Raw genomic sequence first — 23,496 nt, 5'->3', positions numbered from 1 at the left:
CATGCCAAAACTTACATACATAGAGAGAGGATTTGCAACATACTGTATGGTGGGTATTTGTTTTCTTTTATTGCTGAGAAAGAAGCACAGTTCTGCTTGGACATGGATGCCCTGGACTTAGATTCTATATCTATTTTAATTCAGTTCAGAGTGCTGGCAGAGGTGTTTAGGTGCTTAACAGACGTAGGAAAAGAGATGTAGGGTGTTGGAACCAGGTAAGAAAATTGTAAGCCTAGTAATGGTACAGATACTCCTCCTGGCAAGTGTTTGACATGGAAGCATCTGTAGAAAAGGAACATGAAAACAACAGGGAAAAGGGAGTTTTAACCCTCATTGTAAGATAAAGCAGAATCTCAAGTGGTTGGCAGTGACAGAAGAATAAAGATAACTGAATGGAAAATGAAGAGGAAGTAATAAAGGGATTATTTAAAAACAAATCATGAGCAAGTGTTTGACTTGTACAAATGTTAACTGTAACAAAACTGGCAATAAATAAGATGAGGAGTGGATGTAGTAGAGCTCAGAAGGTAGGTACAATTTATGCAGGTTCTGCAAAAGGAATAGACAGAAATGTTTCCAGAGCAGTCAAAGCTGATGGTTCCCTTTTGTTTAAAGCTTCTTACTTCATGTAACTAGCCACTTAGTCGATACCATTTAGAAGCAGGAGCAACTGCCACTCATATTTGGACACACTGTGATTTAGTAGTTCAAGGAATATTAGCTCAAAATGCAATTCAGGTAGCTGAAAGAATAAATTATATCTCGGTGAGAGGGAACTTGTGACAAAAGCCTTTGTGTATGAGGCTTGAGGAAGATGTGCTTGGTGGTATTTTCCTCTGGAGAGTATTAAAACAGTCAACTGATAACGTAGAAGGATCACAGTGGCATTCAGGTTCTGAGTTTCCTACTGTTCTATATGTCATTATTTTCTTAGACTCACTACTCTTCTGTTTAACTGCTAACAGCAGAAGGTGAGTCATCACTGGCAGCCTTATACTGGACAAAAATGAGGAAGGCTGGAATACATGTCATCTTTGGGAGCAACTCTAGAGATTTACACTTGGGTTTTACTTGGGGAGTGCTGACAGTTGTCCTTTGCAAGGGGAGTCCAGGTATTGAAGTTGTGGGATTTAGGAGCAATGGCCATAAATAATTTTTTTTTTTCTATTCCTAGAAGTGGTTTATACAGTTCAGGTCAAATGTAGCATTCCTTGTGGTTCCTTCAGTGTAATCTTCAGGCTTTTGTCCCCGTGTCTTCCCCAGTGATGTGTAGGGGCTGCTGTGGTTCTGGTGACACATCCGGGTGGCACTGCAGATTGTCTCCTGTTTACCCAGCGCTCCAGTAAGAGAGGAGCAGTTCACGTGCACGTTCAAGTGCTGAGCAGTGAGAATCTGCATGAAAATGTGCAGATGATGAGATGGAAAGTAATTGACATTCCCAGGCAGAAATTTTCAGTGCTAGGAGTGCTATGAGGCCATTTCCCCATGTCCTGGCAGTTTTAAAAGACAGCAAGTTTTATGGCCAATTAGTGACAATCAAAAGCCATGGAAAGTGTCACTTTTTATGTGCAGAACATCTGGTGTCTGTAATCAGTGTCTTTGAAAAAGGTTTTAGGATAAAGGATTGTCTTTGAGAAGTTTGAAGTATTACTTCGTTCTTCCTGTTTTTCATTTGTATCCTGGGATAAAATGTGTGTGGCCAGCATCCAGGCTGGGAGTTTCCTTCACAGTTCAGGTTAAATTCAGCCTTTCTTTTGCAAAGCTGCTTATACAAAGTGTTTGTGAACAGGCTTTGCCTGCAGAGTATTTTTATGTGGAGAAACGGGCGCATGAGTAAGATCAAATGAACAGTGATGAGTTCTGTGGGAAGAACTCTTTTGATCTGGACTTGATGTCTTAAATGTGCCCATTTAGGATCAAACTGACACATTGGTGGTGGCTTTGAAGGAGCCTTTTTTAGGAGAAATTACTCAGTCAACAGTGAGGATCCTGCAATAGTGCAACAACCATAAACAGCAAGATGCTTGTCTGTGTACTGAAAACTGCAAGTGACAGGACAGGAGGTTAGAAGCTTTAAGTTCTACACATGCTTTATTTTGGAAGGTTTTGCCAGCCGATCTTCTTGCAAAATAGAATAGAATGTTTCTGCTTTGCTTACTCATTGGGGAATTAAGTGAAAAAAGGAGAACTTAAAATGTGGTATGCAAAATGTTGCCAAATCATAAGCTGTGAAATTAGAAAAAGACATTTATCATGGAGATGAAATGAAATTTGATCTTAACCTACAGTTTTGGAATGGTAAGCATGTCATGAAAAAAGCACTTATATCCTATGTTTCACCATTAGCATCTGAAGGGGAAAAATGGGGTGTGGGTTTGAAATGAATGACTTCAGTCTTGACAAAAGGCTAATTACATCTCCCTACTGTATAGATAAAGTTACATAGAATATATTAAATAGTGCAGATTTAAACCTGAAATTGCTTGGCTGTGTGTCCCTGGGGAAGGAAAATAGTATTTTTATATCCACGGGAGATGGCCAAGTTACCTTCTGAAGCTGTAACAGTAGATACCTGACAGATCCAAACACATCACCCCTCAGAGCTGTTCACTATTTACACTGCACATGGGATGGCAGGGTGGATTATCAGGTTTGCATTTAGTTTTGTTTGGAAATCTAGTGGAATGCAGGAAACGGGGGAGGTTTAATGGGAGGGTCTTTGAGACCCCAAGCATGGTCACAGGGGAACATGGCAGAAAAGTGGCTGGAAGGAGACTGACCACTGGGGTTTACTGTGGGTGCAAATGCCCCATGAGGATAAAAATTAGCAGAGTTGGTAAAGATGATGTTGAAAACCAGCCCTGCTATGCTAAGTATGTTGTTATTAGGTGTTAACTCTGGGAACTAAACTAGATCCCTCCAAGGTTTTTCCTGGGTTTTCAGTGTACAGAAGGGGTTTTAAGGAGGGGGTTGGAGAAGGGCAAATAATTCCATTCCCCCAAAATAAACAAACAGGAAGACCTTAAAGCTCTGTAAGAGTTAAATCTGGGGGGAGGGGAATTATCTGTTAAGAGTATTAGTTGTTTAATAAAGCGCAATTGTCCTCCAGATGAACCCGCCAGTGACTCTGCAACTGGGGTCATTCCAAGTTCACGCTGTGGACTTTTGCTGCCTTCTGTGTCTGTGAGAGCAGCCGGGGTTCCCGCAGGGATCACTCGCTCAGCCCCGTAACACGAGCCCATGGCCAGAGGCACCTGCTGGTGCAGCTCTGGGGGGGGGGGTGGCAGGGGACCTGCCAGTCTCCACTAGGGAGAGAACCACAGGATTTGGGACCCTGGCCCATCCCGCATCCACACAGCAGCGTGCTGAGGGCTTCAGAGATCACCCAGCCAACATGCTGCTGTCAGGCTGCATTAGGAAGATTAGTTAACAATGGGATGTGAGATAATTAAAGCTTAACTTGGGTTATATGACATAAATAGCGGGGGAGGATGCGGCACCGAATCTCAAGGAGCATGTATTAGTTCAGTGGGAAGAACTGTTGCCTCCTCTTGGTTGTCAGTAATTTAGAGAGGGTCAAAGTTTATGTCTCCCTTAAAATAAGAAGCTTATGATAGCATTTTGTATGTTCTAAATTAGGAGTGTGTCAGTCCTAGACCCAGCTCCACTATACGTTTCTCTCTGCACAATTTGACTTGATTAAAAATGCATCTTGAGCTCAGTGTGAACTGTCTTTTCTGTTCAGGACTGGGTTTAATAGTTGACCTAGGTATGTGTGCAAGTGTAAAGGAAAGTGTAAAAGTCTATAGCATCCAAATTCAGCTGAATTCACAAACTCTCTTGCTCAAATATCTGAGTAACTCTTAAGAGACTGACTGGAGCTGTGGTTAAAAGGAGTTTGTGGTACAACTTACACAGCTAGGCCCTACAGATCTGACAAACACCTGCTGTTGTTTCACATACTTAAAGAATTTCATTTTTCACTCCCGGTGTAATGAACAAATGGCCACCGTGATGTGAGGGAGGAAGCTGTTGTCTGCTTACTGACATCCAGTTTGTAAAATTAAGCATGTAAGTGCTTCCATTCCATCTGAGGATGGCTAACTGCTCTAAAGCCCTTTGCTAGGAGCAAACCGTAACAGCATGGATGGATGTCACATGTACACTGTGATGATTTTTTCTTCCATATAGTGAAATAAATGCTCAATTTTGAATTTTATTTTACTGATGGAAATCAGCATAAAAACTGGCTTCCTCTAAAATAACTGGAACAGGTTGGAGAGATGTACGAAATTAAGGTGATTTTTAATGATACTGCTACAAGGCAAGTAGCCACAAGGGATTAAACTTACATTTAGATTTTGAACATTCAGACATAGTCCATTGTATTTAATCACTTGGCTGAACAGAAACTGGCACAACTTCTGTTCAGCAGGGGAGCGAGTGGGATACTCAAAAGTAGCCTCTAGTTTCTAATACCATCAATCTACTTGAGTTCATTATATAATTAATAGCTATGCTTTATGGTAACTGCTTTAAATACATATAAAATAAATGTTGACATTTTATTTTAAATGTATTTAGATGCTGTATTTAAAGGAACAGATCATTGTTGCGTGGTAGAAAGGCAGTTTATTAGTGTTCGGTTTAAAACTTGAAAAAATAATGATCTGTAAATCATTTTGTAATATATAAGAATATATGTTTTGGGGCAAAAGGTGACAGTATTTTCCAGCTAATATTTACCGTGTGCATGTATATATTTATTTGGGTTTTAATGTTAGGTTCACCGTATGCACTGATTTGAGATGTTATTTCCTTTCAAGTCATCTGAGATTCTTGTTGCTTCTGTTCATAATACATCAGAAGGAAGGTAAATACCAAAGTAGCAGAGGGGAGGAAGATGATGTTCCAAAACCAGTGTTCCTGCTTGAGGCTGCAAGGAAGAATGTGTTTAACAGAACTCACATTCAGATATCTGATAATCACTGTTGTTTCTTTACCTATCCAGCCTTTCTTTCCTGCTATGAGCAGCTCTTCTCTTTCATGTGGACAGTTAATTATATTTACAGGAGTTAACGCTGAAACTGTGGAATGATTTTTAATCATCATGACTAGGGATTTTCATGTTTTGGAAAATGCATGAGTGTGTGTGAGAACCAAAGATGACATAATTCACAGTTTACATTGGACTTCCTAACTTAAATAAATTTTAAGTACTCTTATGTTACCTTGCTGAATTAACTGTGCTTTAGTCTCTGAGAATCAGCTTTCATTATTGAAGATAACAGTGTGAACATCATCAATATGTGGTGTTCAAGGTCTCTTTGAAAGGTGCTTGGTTTGAGTGACAGTTGAATGCAGTTCAACAAAGAATGAGTTCTGCAAAGCCAAGGTGAGAACTGAGTAAACCCTGTGATTTCTATTTTAAATGCAACTCCTTGTGAGCTTTACACAGAAGTTAATTGACCTGTTTCATCACATTCTCCCTTAAAAGTCCATCGTGGAATGTTCTGATTTGCTCAGTCAGTAATATTTGTACCATTCTCTGATGTTAGAATTACAATGGAATGTTTGGACTAAAGTCACAATTGTGTATTTATCGGTTTGGGATGTCCTTAGAGGACCAGGCAGTGCCAAGAGCTTAACAAGACTTTAGAAGATGACTTAAACCTTATTTCCATGCTGTGTGCTTCACACATCTGGCATAGAGGAAACTTAGAGTACAAAGTCTAGAATTAGTTTTCATTTGCTTTGAATTCTTCCTGTGCCCAAAGAGCCTTATTGTTTGGCACCAGCTTTGATTCATAAGCACTGCATGTGGCTGTTTTTGTTTTTCTTCTATTGCTTGAAACAGTGGTACAAGTCATTGTGGCAAAACTTCCTTATTATTGGACCTTTAAAAATAAACACCAAAAAAACCCAAAACATGAGATTAGTTTCTTGTACAGATACTATTTGAACTGCTTTTGCAGGTCATGGTGGATGGGTCATATTCACCAGTGACGCTGTGTAAATGTAAAACAAGGGATGATGAATCTCCTGTTCACTGGAGTCTGCGAAGGCGGTGGCTCAGGCCAGTCTGCCCCAGGCTTAGAGCAGTGCAATAGCATTCCCAATAATCATGAAATGCTGAGAGTGGTTTATATGTTGTTCTAAAGATAGTGCTCACAGTAGCATAATGTCCTGGAATTTGGAGGGAAATACTTCACCCGCCTCAAGAGGATCAGTTTATGTTAGACCCTTTATGTATATAATATATATAATATATATATATATAATATATAATATATAATATATATAATATATATAATACATATAATATATATTATATAATAATAATTAATATTAATAAATTATAATAAATAATAATATATAAATAATAAAATAATATTAATTAAATTAATTAAATTAAATATTTCTGAATTTTCTAAATATTTAAATATTAATATATATAAATATATAAATATTATAATATAAATTAAAATAAATATTTCATAATATAATTAATTAAATTAAATATTTCTTCTAAATATAAAAAAATAAATATTCTAAAAAATAAATAAATAAATATATAAATAAATAAATAAAAAATAAATTAATTAATTAAATTAATTAAATTAATTAAATAATAAAATAATAATAAATAAATTATAGTAAAATTATAATAAATTATATAATAATAATATATATAATATATATAATAATATATAATATATAATATATATATTTATATATATATTATATATATTATATATTATATATTTACATGTATATATATATATATATATGTATATAACCCTTATGTTAGGCTTAAGTTAATGAAGTGCAGTGGGATGTATTTTCTGCTTGCAGTACATTACCAGTTGGTAGCGTCACATCATAAGTGAACCCATGTGGGATGAAAACCAGTGATCAAGTGTATTTAGAATGTAGACCTGGAAGAAAAGACCCCTCTGCAGAGGGGAAATGCAGGAGAGACCTTCTGCTCTGGGGACAAAAAAGGTCAGAGGAGAATGAGGGTATCTGTGGAGGAAGTTGGCCAGATGCTAGGTTGACAAGTAAAATACCCACCCTCATGTACCTGATGTGTGGGCTGGCTGCATCAGTAATGCTGTCATGTGCCTTTTGGTTCAGAAGCAGGTAACTTAGCTGGTACTAAGGTATCCTGATGGAGTTCCATTTCAAGGAAAAGGATATCTGAAACAGGGAAAAATGCAGAGGTAAAAGACCAAGTTGCTAATTTCTTTTTTTCACTGGCACATAGACAAAGAACTCATTGTGAAAATTAGGATAGAGAAGGAGGGAGATTGGTTTTTAGAAGTCACTTGATTAGTTTCATGTTTGTTTGGCAGACTGTTGTATTTAGCTATGTTGGCATTTAAGTGGTCTTAAGTAAGCTTTGAAGTTATCAGGTCACACCTTATTAACAAAAGCTAAAGAAGACAAGGGTTGATCACACTTTTGGTGTCACTTTTGTTTATCTGGAGACTATTTTCTGCATGCCTGGATTAACAGCTCAATAAGCCACAATCACTGCTCTTCCACAAGTCCTAGTATCTCAGTATTTAATATTGCACTTCTCAAAGGAGGCACCTAAAAGCCAGACACATTTGAGGGGGGAAAGGGAAGTCTGCCTTTGTGCTTTAACATGTTCAAATCTCTCTTCAAAGTTTAAGTTAGACTTAAACTGCTTAAATTTACAATGGTTAGTTGGGGTTTTAATCATAGAATCATAGAATAGTCAGGGTTGGAAAGGACCTTAAGATCATCCAGTTCCAACCCTCCTGCCATGGGCAGGGACACCCCACACTAAACCATGCCACCCAAGGCCTCATCCAACCTGACCTTGAGCACTGCCAAGGATGGAGTATTCACAACATAGAAATCTTTATTTTTCTTTTTATATATTTCCTTTTTAAATAGAGATATAATCCTGTTGGCTGAAATAGGCTTCAGAAGCCATTTCAGGGACAGTATTTCTGAGGTGCACTGAAAAGGATGGTTAGAAATTTCTGGTACCTCCATCAGTTATTTCACTCACATGATACTATCTCTGTTGGGCAGTACAAGGGATGGTGTAAGTCATGTTACAATCATGAGTGAGGATAACACTGACACTACAGTCTGAACCTGTATTGTTCAGGAGGGACCATTCCTGGGTGCTCACTGGGGGAACCTGCTAGGTTTGGTACAAATGGAGCAGATGGCTGGGAAAGTTTGTTAAATGAGGCCAGAAAACAGACAGTACCTGAGGAGGAGGGGTGTCAAAAAGTGATTCAACATGAAGTTCATGTTTTGTAATTAATGTGTGTTCAGTTTGGATTTTTTCACCTATATCAGGGCAAAATGGAAACATTTTGTGGTACATTGGAATTGTTAAATTGTTCTATTTACGGCTACAATTCAGTGTTACTTCTAAATAACAGAGACAGAAATGTCCCCATTTAACTTTGGTTTTACAGTTAAAGGAGACAAGGACTTTAAACCATATGCACATAATTACTTTTTTTCCTCCTTACTAAGAGAATAATTTACTATTACATTAAAGCTCTTGCTATACACTAAACCAGATTGTTATTGACTATTAGGTGTCAGATTCTTCATTACAGAGGAAGGAGAGTCTGAGGAAAGACTGGACTATATTCATTGGAAAAGCTGGTGTGGTGGATCTGGTGAATTTAGGCAGGGGAGGAACAAAAAGAAGCAGCCAGAGCTGTAAGGAGAGCTCACCGATTTTGACCACTGTTAGTAAGTTGGTATATTCTTGCTGGCTAGCTCATCATGCACTAATGTAACTTTTAAAATGTGTTCTTGAGAAATCATTTTCAGGTCTTGACACATTCTTTAATGCAGTTTGAATTTTGAACGCTTATTGAGCCTTTTCATTTTCATAGCGACTACTCTAATCCTCTTAAAGCATTTGTCCATAAACTCCCCAGCCTTAAACATGGTTAAAAGGTAGCTTCAGGTTGATTTGTATTTCCAGGCTAATTGTAAAAAAACTAACATCTACATGAGGTTCACAAAGAGGTCAGAAGTAATTCAGTCCCTGATCACTACATTCTGGTTAGTGTCTGTGTGATCAAGTCACAAGAAGGGTCATGGGATTTCATTTTCATTCCTGTTGTCTACTTGTTTAGATAATTGGAGCCACTGGACTAGTTTGTCTTTGAGCTGCGAAGAAATATCTAAACCCAGGATGTGGTGTGATCAGTGAAAAAGAAACGCAGCCTTGGAAAAAAATGGCAGAAAAAGGAGGGGAGCCTTTCTGCATGGTGCACATTAATTGTTTGTTTCTTGTTTCATCTTTAGATCTAGTAGAATCAGAATTTCACAGCAGGTTTTTGTTGTCTCCTAAGGTGGCACACACCTTAATCACAGAGGGTTTTTTAACACGACTAATAAGGATGCAAAGAAGATAGTACCTCCAACAGGGCAGAGCTGAGTAACGGATAGGGCAGAGTCTGTACACAGCCTTTATGGCAGAGGAGCTCTGATCACAGAGGACAGTGATGATTTCACCACTGCTGCAGCCATCGAGTACCTTGGACATTCCTGTGGCACCTGGAACATTCCCCAGCCCTAGTCTAAGACACAGCAAAGCATTAAATTATCATTCCGGGGGACGTCCATTTGTTGATAGAAGCTTGGAAGAAGGCTGCTGGTTGAGGGAGGTACAGAAGATGACCACCTACATAGAACCAAAAATAGCTGGGTTTTGGAGGTTATTTCAGGAAAATGCCTGCTAGGAGTCCTTTTCTATAATAATATCCTGAATATGAGGTAAGGTTTCAGGTTTTCTGTCTCCTTTTCTTGCCTCCCTCCCTCCCTCCACCAAGCTTCTGGTTTATATCTGATTACATCAAACCAAAGGTCAACACATCACAATAGATCATTTTTATTTGGTGCTTTTTCATTGACTCATGCTCAGTAATGGTTGGAATTCTCAGAACAAATCCTGTTTGGACTTACATATTCTCTTTCATCTCTAAGTATATCTCAAGTCTTCCCCCACATTGTTTAACGTAAGTGTGAGGAGTAAAAATGCTTCCCACACATACATATTCAGGATTCCCCTTAGACTTTTGTTTTACAGTGTGTAGTACCCATGGACACTTACCAATGGAGGTCTCTTTCACTGGTTCACCCCATGTGCTGCAGTGAGCATCACTGTGCTCTTCCAACAGCTCCTCTCACAATAGAGCCACTTCTACATTGAGTTACTAAAAGCAATTTCATTAACTCTTGCAAATGTTTTAGTTTCATGACAGGCATATTTGCCTTGAAGCTTTTCACATCTTTGAGGAGAAAAGCTTTGTCTCTAGATAACATTCTCGTGATGTTTTGGAAGGTTACAGTTGGGTCACTGGCATTTCTGTTGGTGCAGGATTTGTTTATTTTGGCTTGACCACTGCAGTGGGGCACCTACTCATTTTTTCCTGTCACCTCAGGATTTGAGTTGCAGCAGCTTAATGTACTTCAGAGGTTTTTTTATGGCATGACTGTGCACATGTAACAACAGGAATTGTATAAATCTGTGTTTCACATCTAGAATCTGGGTGTTTTCTTCAGTAAGTGTGCATAAGAGAAACACCTTTTGTTCTTTTAGTAACAGAAAAAGTTCCTCTCTTGCAGTTTGCAGGGACCTTGTCGGATGGTTTGGGAAAGACAATGGATAGCAGACATCAGACCGAACGAGAATACATCCGATACCATGCTGCAACTAGTGGAGAACATCTCGTGGCTGGAATCCATGGACTTGCACATGGTAAGCCTTAGCTGCAGTCTTAATTCATTTCTCTTTTGAAAGCAATGATGAGACTGAAAAGTTTGCATTACCCTTGGGTGATTATTTGAAGCCAGGGACGTGGAGCTATTGCAGGCTTTATGTTTGAATTGGTATGCTTGCAGCGTGGGGTGGGGGGATTCTTTGGTTCTTATGTTGACAGAAACTACATTGCAGAGAGAAGTCTTTTCACATGTAACCGAGTAAGAGCTTTTCGGCAAATTAAAATGAAGTTTCAATGAAAGTTCATCCAAAACTTCAGTTTCTTTGTGGAGGCATAAAATACCCATGCGAACAGGTTTCTTGAGGGCCAGACATTAAAATACAAATGAGTACAGATGGATTGTAGCTGTCTTCTGTTTGCTTTCAGTTCCAGAAAGCCGAGGTTCCTCAGAACCAGCACATCAGTTTAAAGTAGCATTTCACCAGTTGGGTTGTATGTTTTTGTTTGTATGTTTTGTATGCATGGTTGTTTTGTTTGGGGGTTTTTAAGTCTACTAAGAACAAAAGAGATGAATTTGTGTAAAAGGCAGTGGACTAGTCTTAATTTGGCCAGCATCTCACATCGATTTAGCTCGTGATTTATCTGTTGAAGAAAGTTAAATCACTACAAGCCAAGTTTAAATCAAATATTTATATTTTGCAGCATCTTGACAGTTTGGTTAAATGTCATTATTTTAGTGCAACTGTTGCAGGCTGTGTGAAGCTAATCTGGCTTTCACTAAAGCAGCAATCTTATCTGTGCTGAGCAAAAGTCTTTGTGCTGGGCTTTTATCATAAAGAGAGACTGTAGGTATTTAACTGGATCATGAAAGGTTTCTCTCATAGCAGTGTGCTATAAAGGCTGGTATCAGTTATATTGGAAAAATGCTGAAATTGTGTTGTATCACTCATTAACCAGCAGGACTGTTTTAGTCTTAATTCTGTAGAGTTTTTAAATGCTCCTTACTCAGTTTTGTTCACTGTTTGTTTTTCAAAAGAGCAAATACCTGCTAAATCCTATCTGTTGAAATGTAGGAATTAGCCATAAACTGTAGTTACTCAAGAGAAGTGACTTAAATACTTTGTGCTCCTCAAGTTTGGGAGTAAAGGTGCTGTCTGGTCTATATTTCAGTTACAGACCATAGGAGAATGCCTGGCTGCTGGAAGCTCAAGAGCCAAGTGGTGGGAAGTGTTTTTACATGGGGGCTTAAGCTAGTTCACTAAAAAGAACGCAATCACATCATCCCAAGATTGGAAATCTGTAAAGCAGGTTCTTAGATCAAGTGAACTGTTCCAAGTCTTTTGAAGCCTCAGTAGGCTCTTGATTTCTTGAGAGCGTTCAGGTTCCCTGCAATGGAGATATGCACAGAAATGTGTCTGCAACATCACAGCTAAAGTCATGTGGGGCCACTTTAAATTCACTTTTTCCAGTGGAGACATGCACTTTTCTGTTTTCTGTCTCAAACTGTATAAGCTTTTGTGGTAACAGGATGTTGTCACATTGTAAGTAACTGCTTCACCTCAGGAATAGATGAGGACTGTTTGTGTTAAGTACAGCTGGGAAGTAAAACAACAGAAATATTTTAAAAAAACACATATTTAATGATGAATTAGATCTTTTTCTATGGGTTATTATTGTCTGTGCCTACACGTGTGCGTATACAGAATATTAAGTCATGAGCTCATGTAACCCATTTTGACACAGTTTTTGTGTTACATTGAATGCCCAGTATGTTTCCATCAGGGTGCACAGTAGATGGTTGAGCCAGAGAGCACCAGCTGTGCAAGGGTCTCTGATGCTTAGAGGCAATACTTGTGGCCTACTGTGCTGTTCTTGTCTTTGCTAGGAATCATTGGAGGACTGACAAGTGTAATAACTTCAACTGTGGAAGGTGTGAAGACCGAAGGAGGTGTCAGTGGCTTCATATCGGGCCTTGGCAAAGGGCTGGTGGGCACAGTAACCAAACCTGTAGCTGGGGCTCTGGACTTTGCATCGGAAACTGCACAGGCAGTGAGGGACACGGCAACTCTGAGTGGCCCCAGGTCAGTGAGCATTTTATATTTCTGATCAATAATACTGTGAAAATGTGTATTAATACCTGCTGTAAGTTCTGATCTGGTTATCTTTCCTTACCCCAAAAAACAATAGCTTAATCAAATTTGCTATGAGCCATTATTAGAGATGTAGCCCATTTCATTCAGTTTGCTTTTTCTGTAATAGATGGCATTACTATAGCAAGAGTGAGATTTGAACAGAAAAGCTGCAACATAAAATAGGAATTATTCAGCTACAGCATTAGATGAAAGCAAAATTTTCAAAAGGCTATGGGGAATGACATTAAACTCCTACCATGGAATCCTTATGCAGAGTTGAAATGGAAGAGTTCTTCTCCCTCCTCTACCTCCACCTTCCACTTAGCTGTGTAGAAAAACAATTTGAAGAGTTCTGGTATCAATACAGCATTGTTACCTTCCAATTTTAATTTTGTACAGTGGTTCTCACTTATAGGAAGTGTGGCTAATGCCCTTATGTCCACATGCTTACCTGTTTACCTCTGTGTGTGTGCGTCAGCACATCAGGACAGAGGCTTTGTTTTCCTTCCTGTGTTTGGTTACAAGCTTCATGTGCTCTCTACAAAATGCAATGATTATGTTTAAAATAAATGGATGTTCATTAGCACTGACTGAATGTGGAAGAGGGAAAGGGACAAGTTCCAGAAAGGCTTCTCTGAGAGGAGATTCTTCTTACTGTTTCTTGCCAGGAGTTTACTTTGTATGACACTGCTATGCCAGGAAGTCCTGATGTATGTATGTGAGATCTTGTGTGCTGAAGAAGTGAAAGACAATCCCAAGTAGATTTTATTGTCAGAAAGTTAGAGACCAATGTTTGCAAAATGTTGGGGTTTCTTGTTTTCCCATTTGGGTTTTCCATTTCCTGTGTTTTATTATGCCTCACTTGGAGTCCTGGCATGCCCACTGTCAGCGTTTCAGTAAAGAACAATGAGGTTGATGAAGTGTGAGTGAGGTGCAGGAAGCTTTGAAGAAGGAACCTAAGTGTACTTTGCTGTGAAAATGGATGTGATCACATGTGTACGTGTTCTGTATTTGGTACTTAGCTTGATTTATAAAACCAAGAGGTCAAGGATACAACTTGGTAAGTACATGTGCATACAGAGAGTTACGCAAGAACTCTTAAGTGCATCCCTGAGAAACAACATCTACTGTTTTGCTCATATGTGTCTTAATCAGGTAGGTTGATTGATTGATTCAGAGGTGGGGAGAAACACACCTGGCTGTACTGTTAGTTGTCTTACTAGTTGAGCTGTGTTTTTATTATTGTTTGTTTCAAGACACACACACACTTGAAATTCATGTTTGACATACTTCTGTGAGATACAGCCTCTACCCAGTAGCAATGACGTTGTCAACAGTTGACACATTAGATAGCAGCTGAGAAAGGGAGAGCCTCCAACCACCTTATCTCTTGTGTTTGCCTGTGTGACACATTTCCCTTTACCTTGTTCACTGTCAGTTAAGAGATGAGGGTAAAACAGATGAGCTGAACCACAGTTTTGCTTCCACTAGGTTCTGAAATACTGTTGTCATAGGTGAGCACAGTGAACTGATTTTAATGTCTGCGCACACACTGCAAAAAGTTTCTGACGCAGCAACCTTCTACAGGTGGAAACAGAACAAAAATGAAAGAAAACCCTTTCTCAGTTACTTCTCCAGTCTACAAAATGTGATGAAAACATTTCTTTGGATAAACAAATGTGCTTGAGAATATGTAGATAATGTAGGAAGGGAGGAAAAAAAAAAAACCAAAGCCACACCACCACCTATAAGCAACTTTGTGCTCATGTTTTGTTTAGTAACAGAGGGGGGTTTTTATGTGCTTATATAATGGAGCAACAAAATTGTTCTTTTGAGGGTATAAAAAAACCCAAACCAACAAAGGATTTGTACGTATTTCAGGCTGCTGTGTACCCTGCCGCATTTGTTAACTGTTCAAATATGCATGGTTTGGAATCAAAGCCGAACAGTGTTCCAGGCCCAAGCTGCTGGCTTCCATTGAACAGAATGTTTTCGCATGCTGGGCTGTGTAGGCTTCTCCAGACTAAGTACACAGCACCAGCTAACCCTGGAACATCTCCTTATGGTAACTGATTCTCAGGGTCACTTTGAACATTTGAAGAACCTGAGTTATAAGTGTGGTAAGAGTGACCTAACCTTATCTGGAGACTGTGTGCAGGTTTCCAGTATTGGCGCAGAGTTGAGTCAACCAGTTAATTCCAGTTGCATTTAAATAGCACGATGCATAACCCTAAATTACAGGCCCCTTGCAAATCCCTAATGACATGGTTGAATTTTTAAAAAGCCCTCAATTTAAGCTGCTTGACTTCAACCGATCAGTTTTGAGCGAGATGAAGAATTCGAATTGACATCGTAGGTTTTCCTAAAAGGCACGTTCTAATTCCAGCTAAGTTACTGAATTGAATAGAACTCTTGAGAAAGACTCTGTACCTGGTGTTACTGTGATGCTGCTACAAGGACATGAGTCTCTTGGCTTCAGAATGTACTGGTTTGTGTTGCTTGCACAATCCATGTGTGTGGAAAATGGAGCCAAACTAACAGGGCTGAGATGCAGACAATGGCTTTATAGCTGATGGTGGGAGTGGAAAAGGCAATGTGTTTACGATGCAAGAAAGTACTTTTTAAATGTGACTTTAGGCTGGACTTTTTCAAGGCTAATCTTCTAACTTATTATGTAATCATATAATTTATTATGCTTGTTATTTATGAGTAAAGCTGCCTTAATACTTCAATACTAAAATACTTAATTTTAATGCAGAAGGGAACATAAAATAGTTGTGACAACGCAGTGTAAATCTAATGACTGGGACCCGATACCTTTACTTGAGTGGGGTTTATGTGTTCCAAGTGCTGCAGTGTCACATACGAGAGTTCTGATTATTTCCATATTGGTCGTACACTGCCAGAAGTCTTAAAGGCCAGTTCAGAACAAGAAATCTGTTATGTCTCTAGATATGCTTGGAAAGCTCGCTCCTGGAAACGTGTTTTTAAGTTCTAGTGCAGCACAAGGAAAGAACATTTATATTTAGACATGTGTCTAACTTACCAAGGAGTGCAGAAAACTGCCATCACAGCTTTCTCTCAGGCTTCTGCCAGGTCAGTGCAAGTTTAAGATTAGTCCTGAACTGTTGCAGCAGTTAGTGGTGTTTTCTGATAGTCACAAGGTGAAACTTAGAAGGAAGGAGGTAACTTCACAACCTACCCAATTCAAATGAATTCTGTCAGTGAACTAGACTGTATTAGTAAAGAACAGTTTGGGCTGGCAAGCCAGGAATGGGCACAGAAAATTCTTACGTAAATATTTGTTTCTTTTAGCTGTACTCCATCTGGAAAGCAGTAGCCTGTGCTCGTTGTTCTTTAGTTCCCCACTTCCATGCCATCACTCAGAAGTGTGCAACCAGGCTGCAAAGTCTGAGACAGTGTCAACAGCATGTGGTTTTTTGGTTGGTTGTGCATCTGTTTGTCTGAGCTGTGACTTTGATTGCAATGTCAAAAGCAGTAGACTTGAGAGGATGAGCATCAGTGGTACTCAGAAGAAATAGAAAATCTGGACCTAATTATGTGGAACACCAGCTCAGCTTATATACTGCACAGTATGTCCTCAGGGTTCTCAAGTTTTGTAGATAAATATGGTTTGAACCTTAACACCTCTGTATGTCTCACAAATTCTGTCCTGACCACTAGACTTGATCTAGATCTGACTTCAAGAGTAATGTCAGATGTGTATGGGCCACGACTCTGGTGAAGGAGGTATTATTCTTCTCCTGGTAAGCCCTTCCTAAGATTTTCGTAGTAGAAACATAGAGAAAATGTATTTATTAGCTGATACTCATTGTGCTGTGTAAATCTGGAAATGCTACACAAGACAGCTTAGCTGATTCATCGCTCTGATCTGTGAATGACTTGGGCAGCCTGATTTCCTTGAATACCCTCTTTCCTCTTTTCCCAGTGGGATATCAGGTTTTTATAACGATCTGTTTTCTTTTGAGCAGGTTTGTCCATTTCATTCCTATGGCACTCTGTCAAATGGCTGTAGGTGCTGGCTTTTCCTCAGTGTTGGCCCCACCTTCAGTCACTGTCAAACTTGACTTTATGGTTTCCATTCTTCTGTCTTTAGTGTATGCAGATTCTTCCATTGCTGCTGTTGAGCTGCTTTGAAATCCCCCCAGTCTGTAAGTTCCCATAAGCGCTGCATGAAAAGTGACTGTCACATCCCTGCTCTGTGACAAGCTGCGCTCTGCAAGTCATCCAAGCCTGTGCTGGCTGGGTTTACTGCCGTATCATATTGCAAACCCATACCCAGTTGTCTGCTCACTGTTTTCCCTCAGGTTTTTTTCCTGTATTTTTTCTATTTTACTGCTTTGCAAGATCTCCTTGTCATTTCGTATTTGTGTACTGCATTATTTTTCCCCAGATGAACTAGGTTGCACTTTTGTAGGTTGAATCCTATTCCATTTCCTGCCATATTTCTGACTTCTTCAGGTCCTTTAGTACTTCACTGTCCTCGCTGGAGTTTTAAAAGCCTCTTCATTTGTCCTCTCTAAATATGACCTTAAATGCTGCCTTTACTGAAGCCCTGAAGTTAAGCAAGCCTGGGTTTGTGCCCAGACATTTTGCAGCACCTCAGCAGACACTTCCCCCTTGAAACTTGAATCACTTTCTGTTACCAGTTTTACCTGCTCAGGAGTCTTCTATTCACTTTTAACTTATCACTGATAACTTTCTATAGCTCTGTTCCTGAAATGCCCACTCTGGCTCACTGAGGAAGAGGGTGTAGATGTTCTTGGGGGGTAAGTTGTTCCTTAACTGCAGCCCTGCACCTCTTCAGTATGGACAATTTAATCTCAAAACCTTAAGGTTTTTTTCTTTCTGAAAATGCACCTCAGCTATTTTAGTTTCTTAACTAGAAAGAGATAATAATCCACCACCCAGAACCTGAAATGATTTCTAGGTGATAGAAATTAGATAGGTTGTACAGAGTGTTGGGTGACATGGTCTAGGGTGAGGTGTCCCTTGCCCATGGCAGAGAGGTTGGAGCTAGGTGATCTTAAGGTCCTTTCCAACCCAAACCATTCTATGATTATATAAATGGAGTTACCCTAAGAATGAACAGAAATGCTTCTCTGTTCCTTTTGCCTCTTCATTTGTTCCTCACTGCCATTTGACACGTCTGCCTTGTAGCTGTGACTGTGGTTTTCTTTCTTACAGCTTTCTGTAAGAATGATTTGACTTTTTCTTGCTTTTCCCCAGGGTTATTTCCAAAGCAATGACTCAGGTTAGAGAAGCGTGGTCTTTCCTAGACTATACAGCAGTAAGTCTTATGTGCTGTACATTAGGGAACTCACAGGGCTTTTTGTCAGGGAAGTCTCAGGTAATGATTATATGTGACTCGGAGTGGAATCCTGGCAGGATTGCTTTGCATACTCACTCCACCAGTCTACAGCCCCTCAGAACTCTGTGGAAAGAATCCAAGCAGTTGAGGCATGTGGTTACTCTTCTGGAGTGCCTAAAATCATAAGAACTGAGGATGGAGTATGCTGCCATCCCACACTTGACTGCACTTCTCAGTCTCTACATACTCATACAGTACAGCAGAATTTGCCATGCACGATTGGAGAAAATGACTCTGTTGCATGTAGTTTTCATGATCTAGCAAAGAAAGACAAACCTTTAAAACATTCATTTTGCTTAATAATATTTTATTGCAGAGTCTGTAATTCTAGAACCACACGTATAAAAGTGTCACTATTTCAGAACCATACGTTGGCTCATTGCAGGAGAGCACTGTTAGCTGCTCAGCACCCCCAGGAGTCCAGATGATGTGGAGATCCAAAGCTCTGTGCTAACAGAGCCCATTCCCTTTCCTTTTGGTACCTGTCACAGAACCAAATTGTAATGCTTTTTGTGCATGACTACAAATACCTTACCTTAGGCCTGAGTAATGTTTCCAGAAGCTCCTTCCTAGGTCTCTGCATTACCAGATACCATTGACATTTGGAGTGTTTGTGAAATAAGTTGTCGTTACAGTTGGGTGTCTTTGACCCCTTATTTTAACTTGACTCAATTGAACTATTCGGAAGGAGTGGAATTAAAACCCCACAGTTCAGACCTACAGCATACTTCATTAATGTTGTACTGCTGTGGTTACTCTCACATCTGCTGTATATGAATGTTCTAAGTAGAAGGAGGTTTTAGGAGAAAAAATATCAATTACTGGCCAGTGTTAGGCCATGTTTAATTGTACAGGTCTTGCATTTTACATCTGTTAAGTAGACGTAAAGTATTTACATACTTAGAGATCTATTAAGTAGCATCTTATGAGCTACACTTGGAGTAGCGGGGGCTGAGACAGGAAAACCTGGAAGCAAACACTTTAGCTGTTTGTAGAAAGACACTTTTTGAAGCCCAAGGGTTACAGCTGCTGAGGTTCATAAGTGCTCCCTTCACACTGTACTTCTGGGGTTTAGTGCACCCTGCATATTAGCAAAGAAGCTGTGGATGGTTTAAATTCCAGTAGGGAGTGCTAAACATTTAGTTAAAGCTTGTGCAGTTTCTTTGGTTTAAAGCCTTTTTGCTTTGCCATGTCAGAATGTATTCCTACTGCTACAACTGAACAAAAGCCTGGTTTAAGAAAACTGCTGGGTTCACCCCTGGTAACGTGTGTAACATTAAAAAGGGAGGCTTTATGAGGGACCAAACTGTCATTCTAAATACCAGCATCTGTTTTGTAAGAAAGTAAGTTTTCCACTCAAACACAGTGTTTAACTTGACATTTGAGGGCAGAAAGATACCCTGGATGCATTCAGGCTGTTGGTTAAGGACAGAAAGGAACAGAGGCACTGGAATGGAGCGTTGTGAGGGGAAGAGTGAAAACTCAAGTGAATAATGGTGAGTAGTCAGATTAGGATAAAATGTGAAATTGCATTTTCCTTTAGATGTCCACTCATTATTAGCAACAAATAATCTCAGGTGAATGAATGCAGAGTTCTCACTGTGATAGTCGCCACATAACCAACATATTTATTAGTGCCTTGGTAAGCTACAACTAGAGGCAAGTATGTTCGTATCAGTGGATGAAGGAACTTGCCTGGCTTTGGTGTTAACTGGGACTGCTGCTGTTGGCTGAGTTCGGAACAGGAGCTGCAATAAGCTCCTGTTGCTGGAAATGAACAGTGTGGGTACAGCACTTGCCTGCTGTCAAGGGCAGTATTTAGCCATTGACTCAAAGGAATGCATCCAGACAGGAAGAAAAACATATTTCCCTTGAAAATATTGCACATTTTGTCAAATTATCTTACATTTCAGCACAAGCTTTTGGTCACCAAGGCAAAAAAGTGAAAGGAACGCCTCTCTGTGCTGTATGTTTCCTGGTTACTGGCATTCATGTGCTTTTGAGATCCTTCCTTACTTGGAAAGCCCTTTGCTAAATGGTGTTGCTGTTTTGGTGTATTCTATGGAGCAGTTTTCTTGGGCTGAAATAATTGGAGAGCACTGCAGAATAAACAAGTCTGCAGTGGCATCTCCTAGAGTGGAATTGGAGAGACTTAGAGAAAGAAAAATACGAGGCTTATGCATTAGCATTAGCATCAGCAGAACAAACTGGAAAGTCACCCAAGACCTGGCAGTAAAGTATCCACAATTTCCATTCACAAATCTACTTGCTTGGAATTAGGTGGGATAAGTTGAAAGCATATGTGCACCAGAAATGAACAAAAGCTTTATTCAAAACAGACGTGGCTGCTGGAATGTACCAGGACAAATCACCAGACTGCACTGAACCAGTTTGACTTGATCCCCAGACCTGAAAAAAGCTTAATGTACATTCTGTGGGGTTTTATAGTATCTTTTGGTCCTCTTACTGGTATTTTCAGTTCATAAAAATAGCAGAAAGGATGAAACTGGTGTAGTGGAACAGGAACCAGCATTTGTCTATTTGCTTCTTTCTAAAGCAGCAATGGCAGGAGCTGCTGGCCAGGGCAGTGACCACATCTGTTTGTGGCGTAGGGGTGATGGGGCTGGGCAGCCCCTTGGGCATTGGTTTTATTAGTCCTAGTGGTGATGAAGGTGAGCACAAACGATATCTGTACTGAGGAACGAGGACATGGGTACCTTGTGTTACGCACATACCCAGTAAGAGTCCTTGGGAGGGTCTGTGTACGTGTTTGTTTCTCTTGCACGTATCTGGAACACCATCTTTCAAGTTGTCTTTCCATTTGCTTTCACTCCAGATTATTTTACCTGAGATCATGTTAAAAGGTTTCTTTACATCCTTAATTTTCTGACCTGTATCAAGGAGTGGCCTTGAATTACCACAATGATAAAGCTGGGAGTAGATAGTGTTTGAGCATGCTCCCAAGTGGGCATTTTCCATTCTGAGACCAAATATAAAGATGTAGGAAATGTTTGTTATATACGAAGTGAAAATCTGTGCTACATATTGTATTTCTACTAGTTTTGTGTCTTACTAGAATTACTTGCCACGTCCTCCTCCCAGGAATAAATACCCAGGCATCAGGTTCTTTGAGGTTACTCCATGTGTTTAAAATGGTAGAAATACTAAACTATGTGGTTGGTCAGGTACTGTTTGTCTACTGACGGGTTTTATTTTCAAATTAGAAGGTAAGGCATTGCTTTAAAGCAAATACCACTTCTAAGCAGTATTTCAAGGCACATTAGTTGAGGTTCATATTTATGTAGTAATTACAGGCTTATGTGAAGCGAGGGACCTTGTGGTGAAGTACGTACTAAGGTGCTGCTGGGCTCTCTACCTGTTTCTAAACAGACCTTCCCTTTGTCATGAGCAGTGAGGTTTTCTGCTCAGCCCTAGTCTGGCGTCTGTAGATGGGAGCCCAGGGCCTGCTGGGATGGGGTTTTACACTTGTGCTGTCCTTTTGCCCTTCCACTGAACTCTTTTCATTTCAGTCATGAGCAAACAGTCAGTGCCTGAACTAACAACCCTGCAATCCTCCAAAGCACGCCTCGCTTACAGTACCAAACAAAGGGAGGCCCGCGTGGGCCGGCCCAAGCCAAGGAATGCAGCTTCGAGGTTCTGCTCCATAAATTTAACCAGCACGACAAAAAGGAGATAATATGAGCCTTCGTGATGATCTGAAAGGGGGAGGTTTGTGTCCCATTGATTGCGGTCTGGCCTGTTGCCAGGCCCTAAGCCTGACCGACAGTTGAACCATATCGTTAAGGCGTGTAATACAGCTCAAGTCTTGTACAGCAGCCAATGAGTACATATCCAGAGGGCAAAAGTTTATAAAGAGTTGAGGCTGTCCTGTTTAACCCTCTCACACTGCATGTAATATATACGGCTGCCATTCAGAAATAGTCACATTGCTATAAAAATGTAAACCTTCAACTTTCTTTACTTGGGAAAAAAAAAATCTATGTGTGTGTGATTTGGAGCATGCAGCAGATTTATAAAGTGATCCAAGAAAACTGAGTTTTATTTAAAAAAGAAAAAATCAATCCAACCCATTTTTTTTTCCAGTACTACTTCACTCATAGTTACTTCTTAGTTCAAAGATGTCTTCTGGGTTGTTCTACAAACTCTTTCATACAGATGGAGCTATTTATTGCCTTGATGTCACCTCATTTAGCATGTGGCTGGTATTTATATAGATAATTTTTTTCACCTAATGTTGCTGTTAACATGTGCAATGCTCTGCATCAGTTCTGTAAGTACAGACAGTTGATTTGAATTTTCTTGCAACTGCTAACTTTAAAAATCAAAACAACTCTGAGTAGCTTTTGGTTAGGTAAAGCTTGTGCTGGAGGACTGCCGTGCTGGCTGCAGCCTGGTTGTACTAACTGAGAAGTACGTAAAAGGGTCTGAAGAGAAAACACCTGGAGTCATCACAGCTCCTTTCACACAGCAGCTTCGTGCACACCTAGCAGCTGATGTCCTGGTTTGATTGTTTGCGTTCTTCCCCAAAGTGGGAAAAGCACAACGCTTTCCCAGGAAGGTAGGAGTACAATAAGGAAACAGTCCTGTTACACTCCAAGTAAAGTGGCTGTGTTTGCATTTACAACATCACATGGGCATTAGCACTGATGGGTTTTGGGAGGACCATTATAAACATCAGTACAGAAGTTAGACCAACACTCCATCTATTCCACTGTCCTGCCTGCCAGCCGACTGTACTCAAGAGTTTTAAGTCCTCCTTGCCCAGTGCCCTGAGGCACCATGGTAATGCCATGGCCCTGGGCACTTTAATCTTCACCAAGGCATGTTGAGCTCTGGTTTTCAGATGGGTGTTCCCAAGAAATCTCTGGTAAGAACTGTACCTTTTACACTGAATCAGGACGTGAATGGGAGCATTTTGCAACACGTTTTGAGACAGGAAACTTGAAGGTGACAACTCTTGTCATCACTGTGATGACTCTGCAAAGACAGGTAGAGTCTGGGAAAGAGGGATAACAGAGATTGCAGTGTTATATTTTGTGAACTCCTGAAGTTTGATGGTATCAATGTGCTTGAAAAGGTGTTTGCTTGCTGCACAGCCATTAGTCAGAGGGGGAGGAAGTGCCAAAGGATGCACAGGGTGGCTGGTGGAAGTGCCATGCAGTTGTCTGGGATGCAGGCACACACAACTTATATACATCTTGGATTTGTAACACAGACA

General features: G+C 39.9%; 1 protein-coding gene across 10 annotated transcripts in view; it reads left to right on the top strand.

Moving 5' to 3' along the window:
* Positions 1-23,496, top strand: part of VPS13D (vacuolar protein sorting 13 homolog D) — a 107,673-nt gene that overhangs the window by 70,564 nt on the left and 13,613 nt on the right. For all 10 annotated transcript variants that reach the window (XM_080631419.1, XM_080631413.1, XM_080631421.1 and 7 more), the window contains 2 exons: positions 10,639-10,771; positions 12,619-12,814. In XM_080631419.1, coding sequence (XP_080487545.1) covers positions 10,639-10,771; positions 12,619-12,814 — 329 coding nt within the window. The remainder of the gene's footprint in view (positions 1-10,638; positions 10,772-12,618; positions 12,815-23,496) is intronic.

The sequence above is a fragment of the Psittacula echo genome (assembly GCF_963264785.1).
Source record: "Psittacula echo genome assembly, chromosome: 17".
Classification (NCBI taxonomy): Eukaryota; Metazoa; Chordata; class Aves; order Psittaciformes; family Psittacidae; genus Psittacula; species Psittacula echo.
This window is presented reverse-complemented; position numbering and strand designations above follow the sequence as displayed.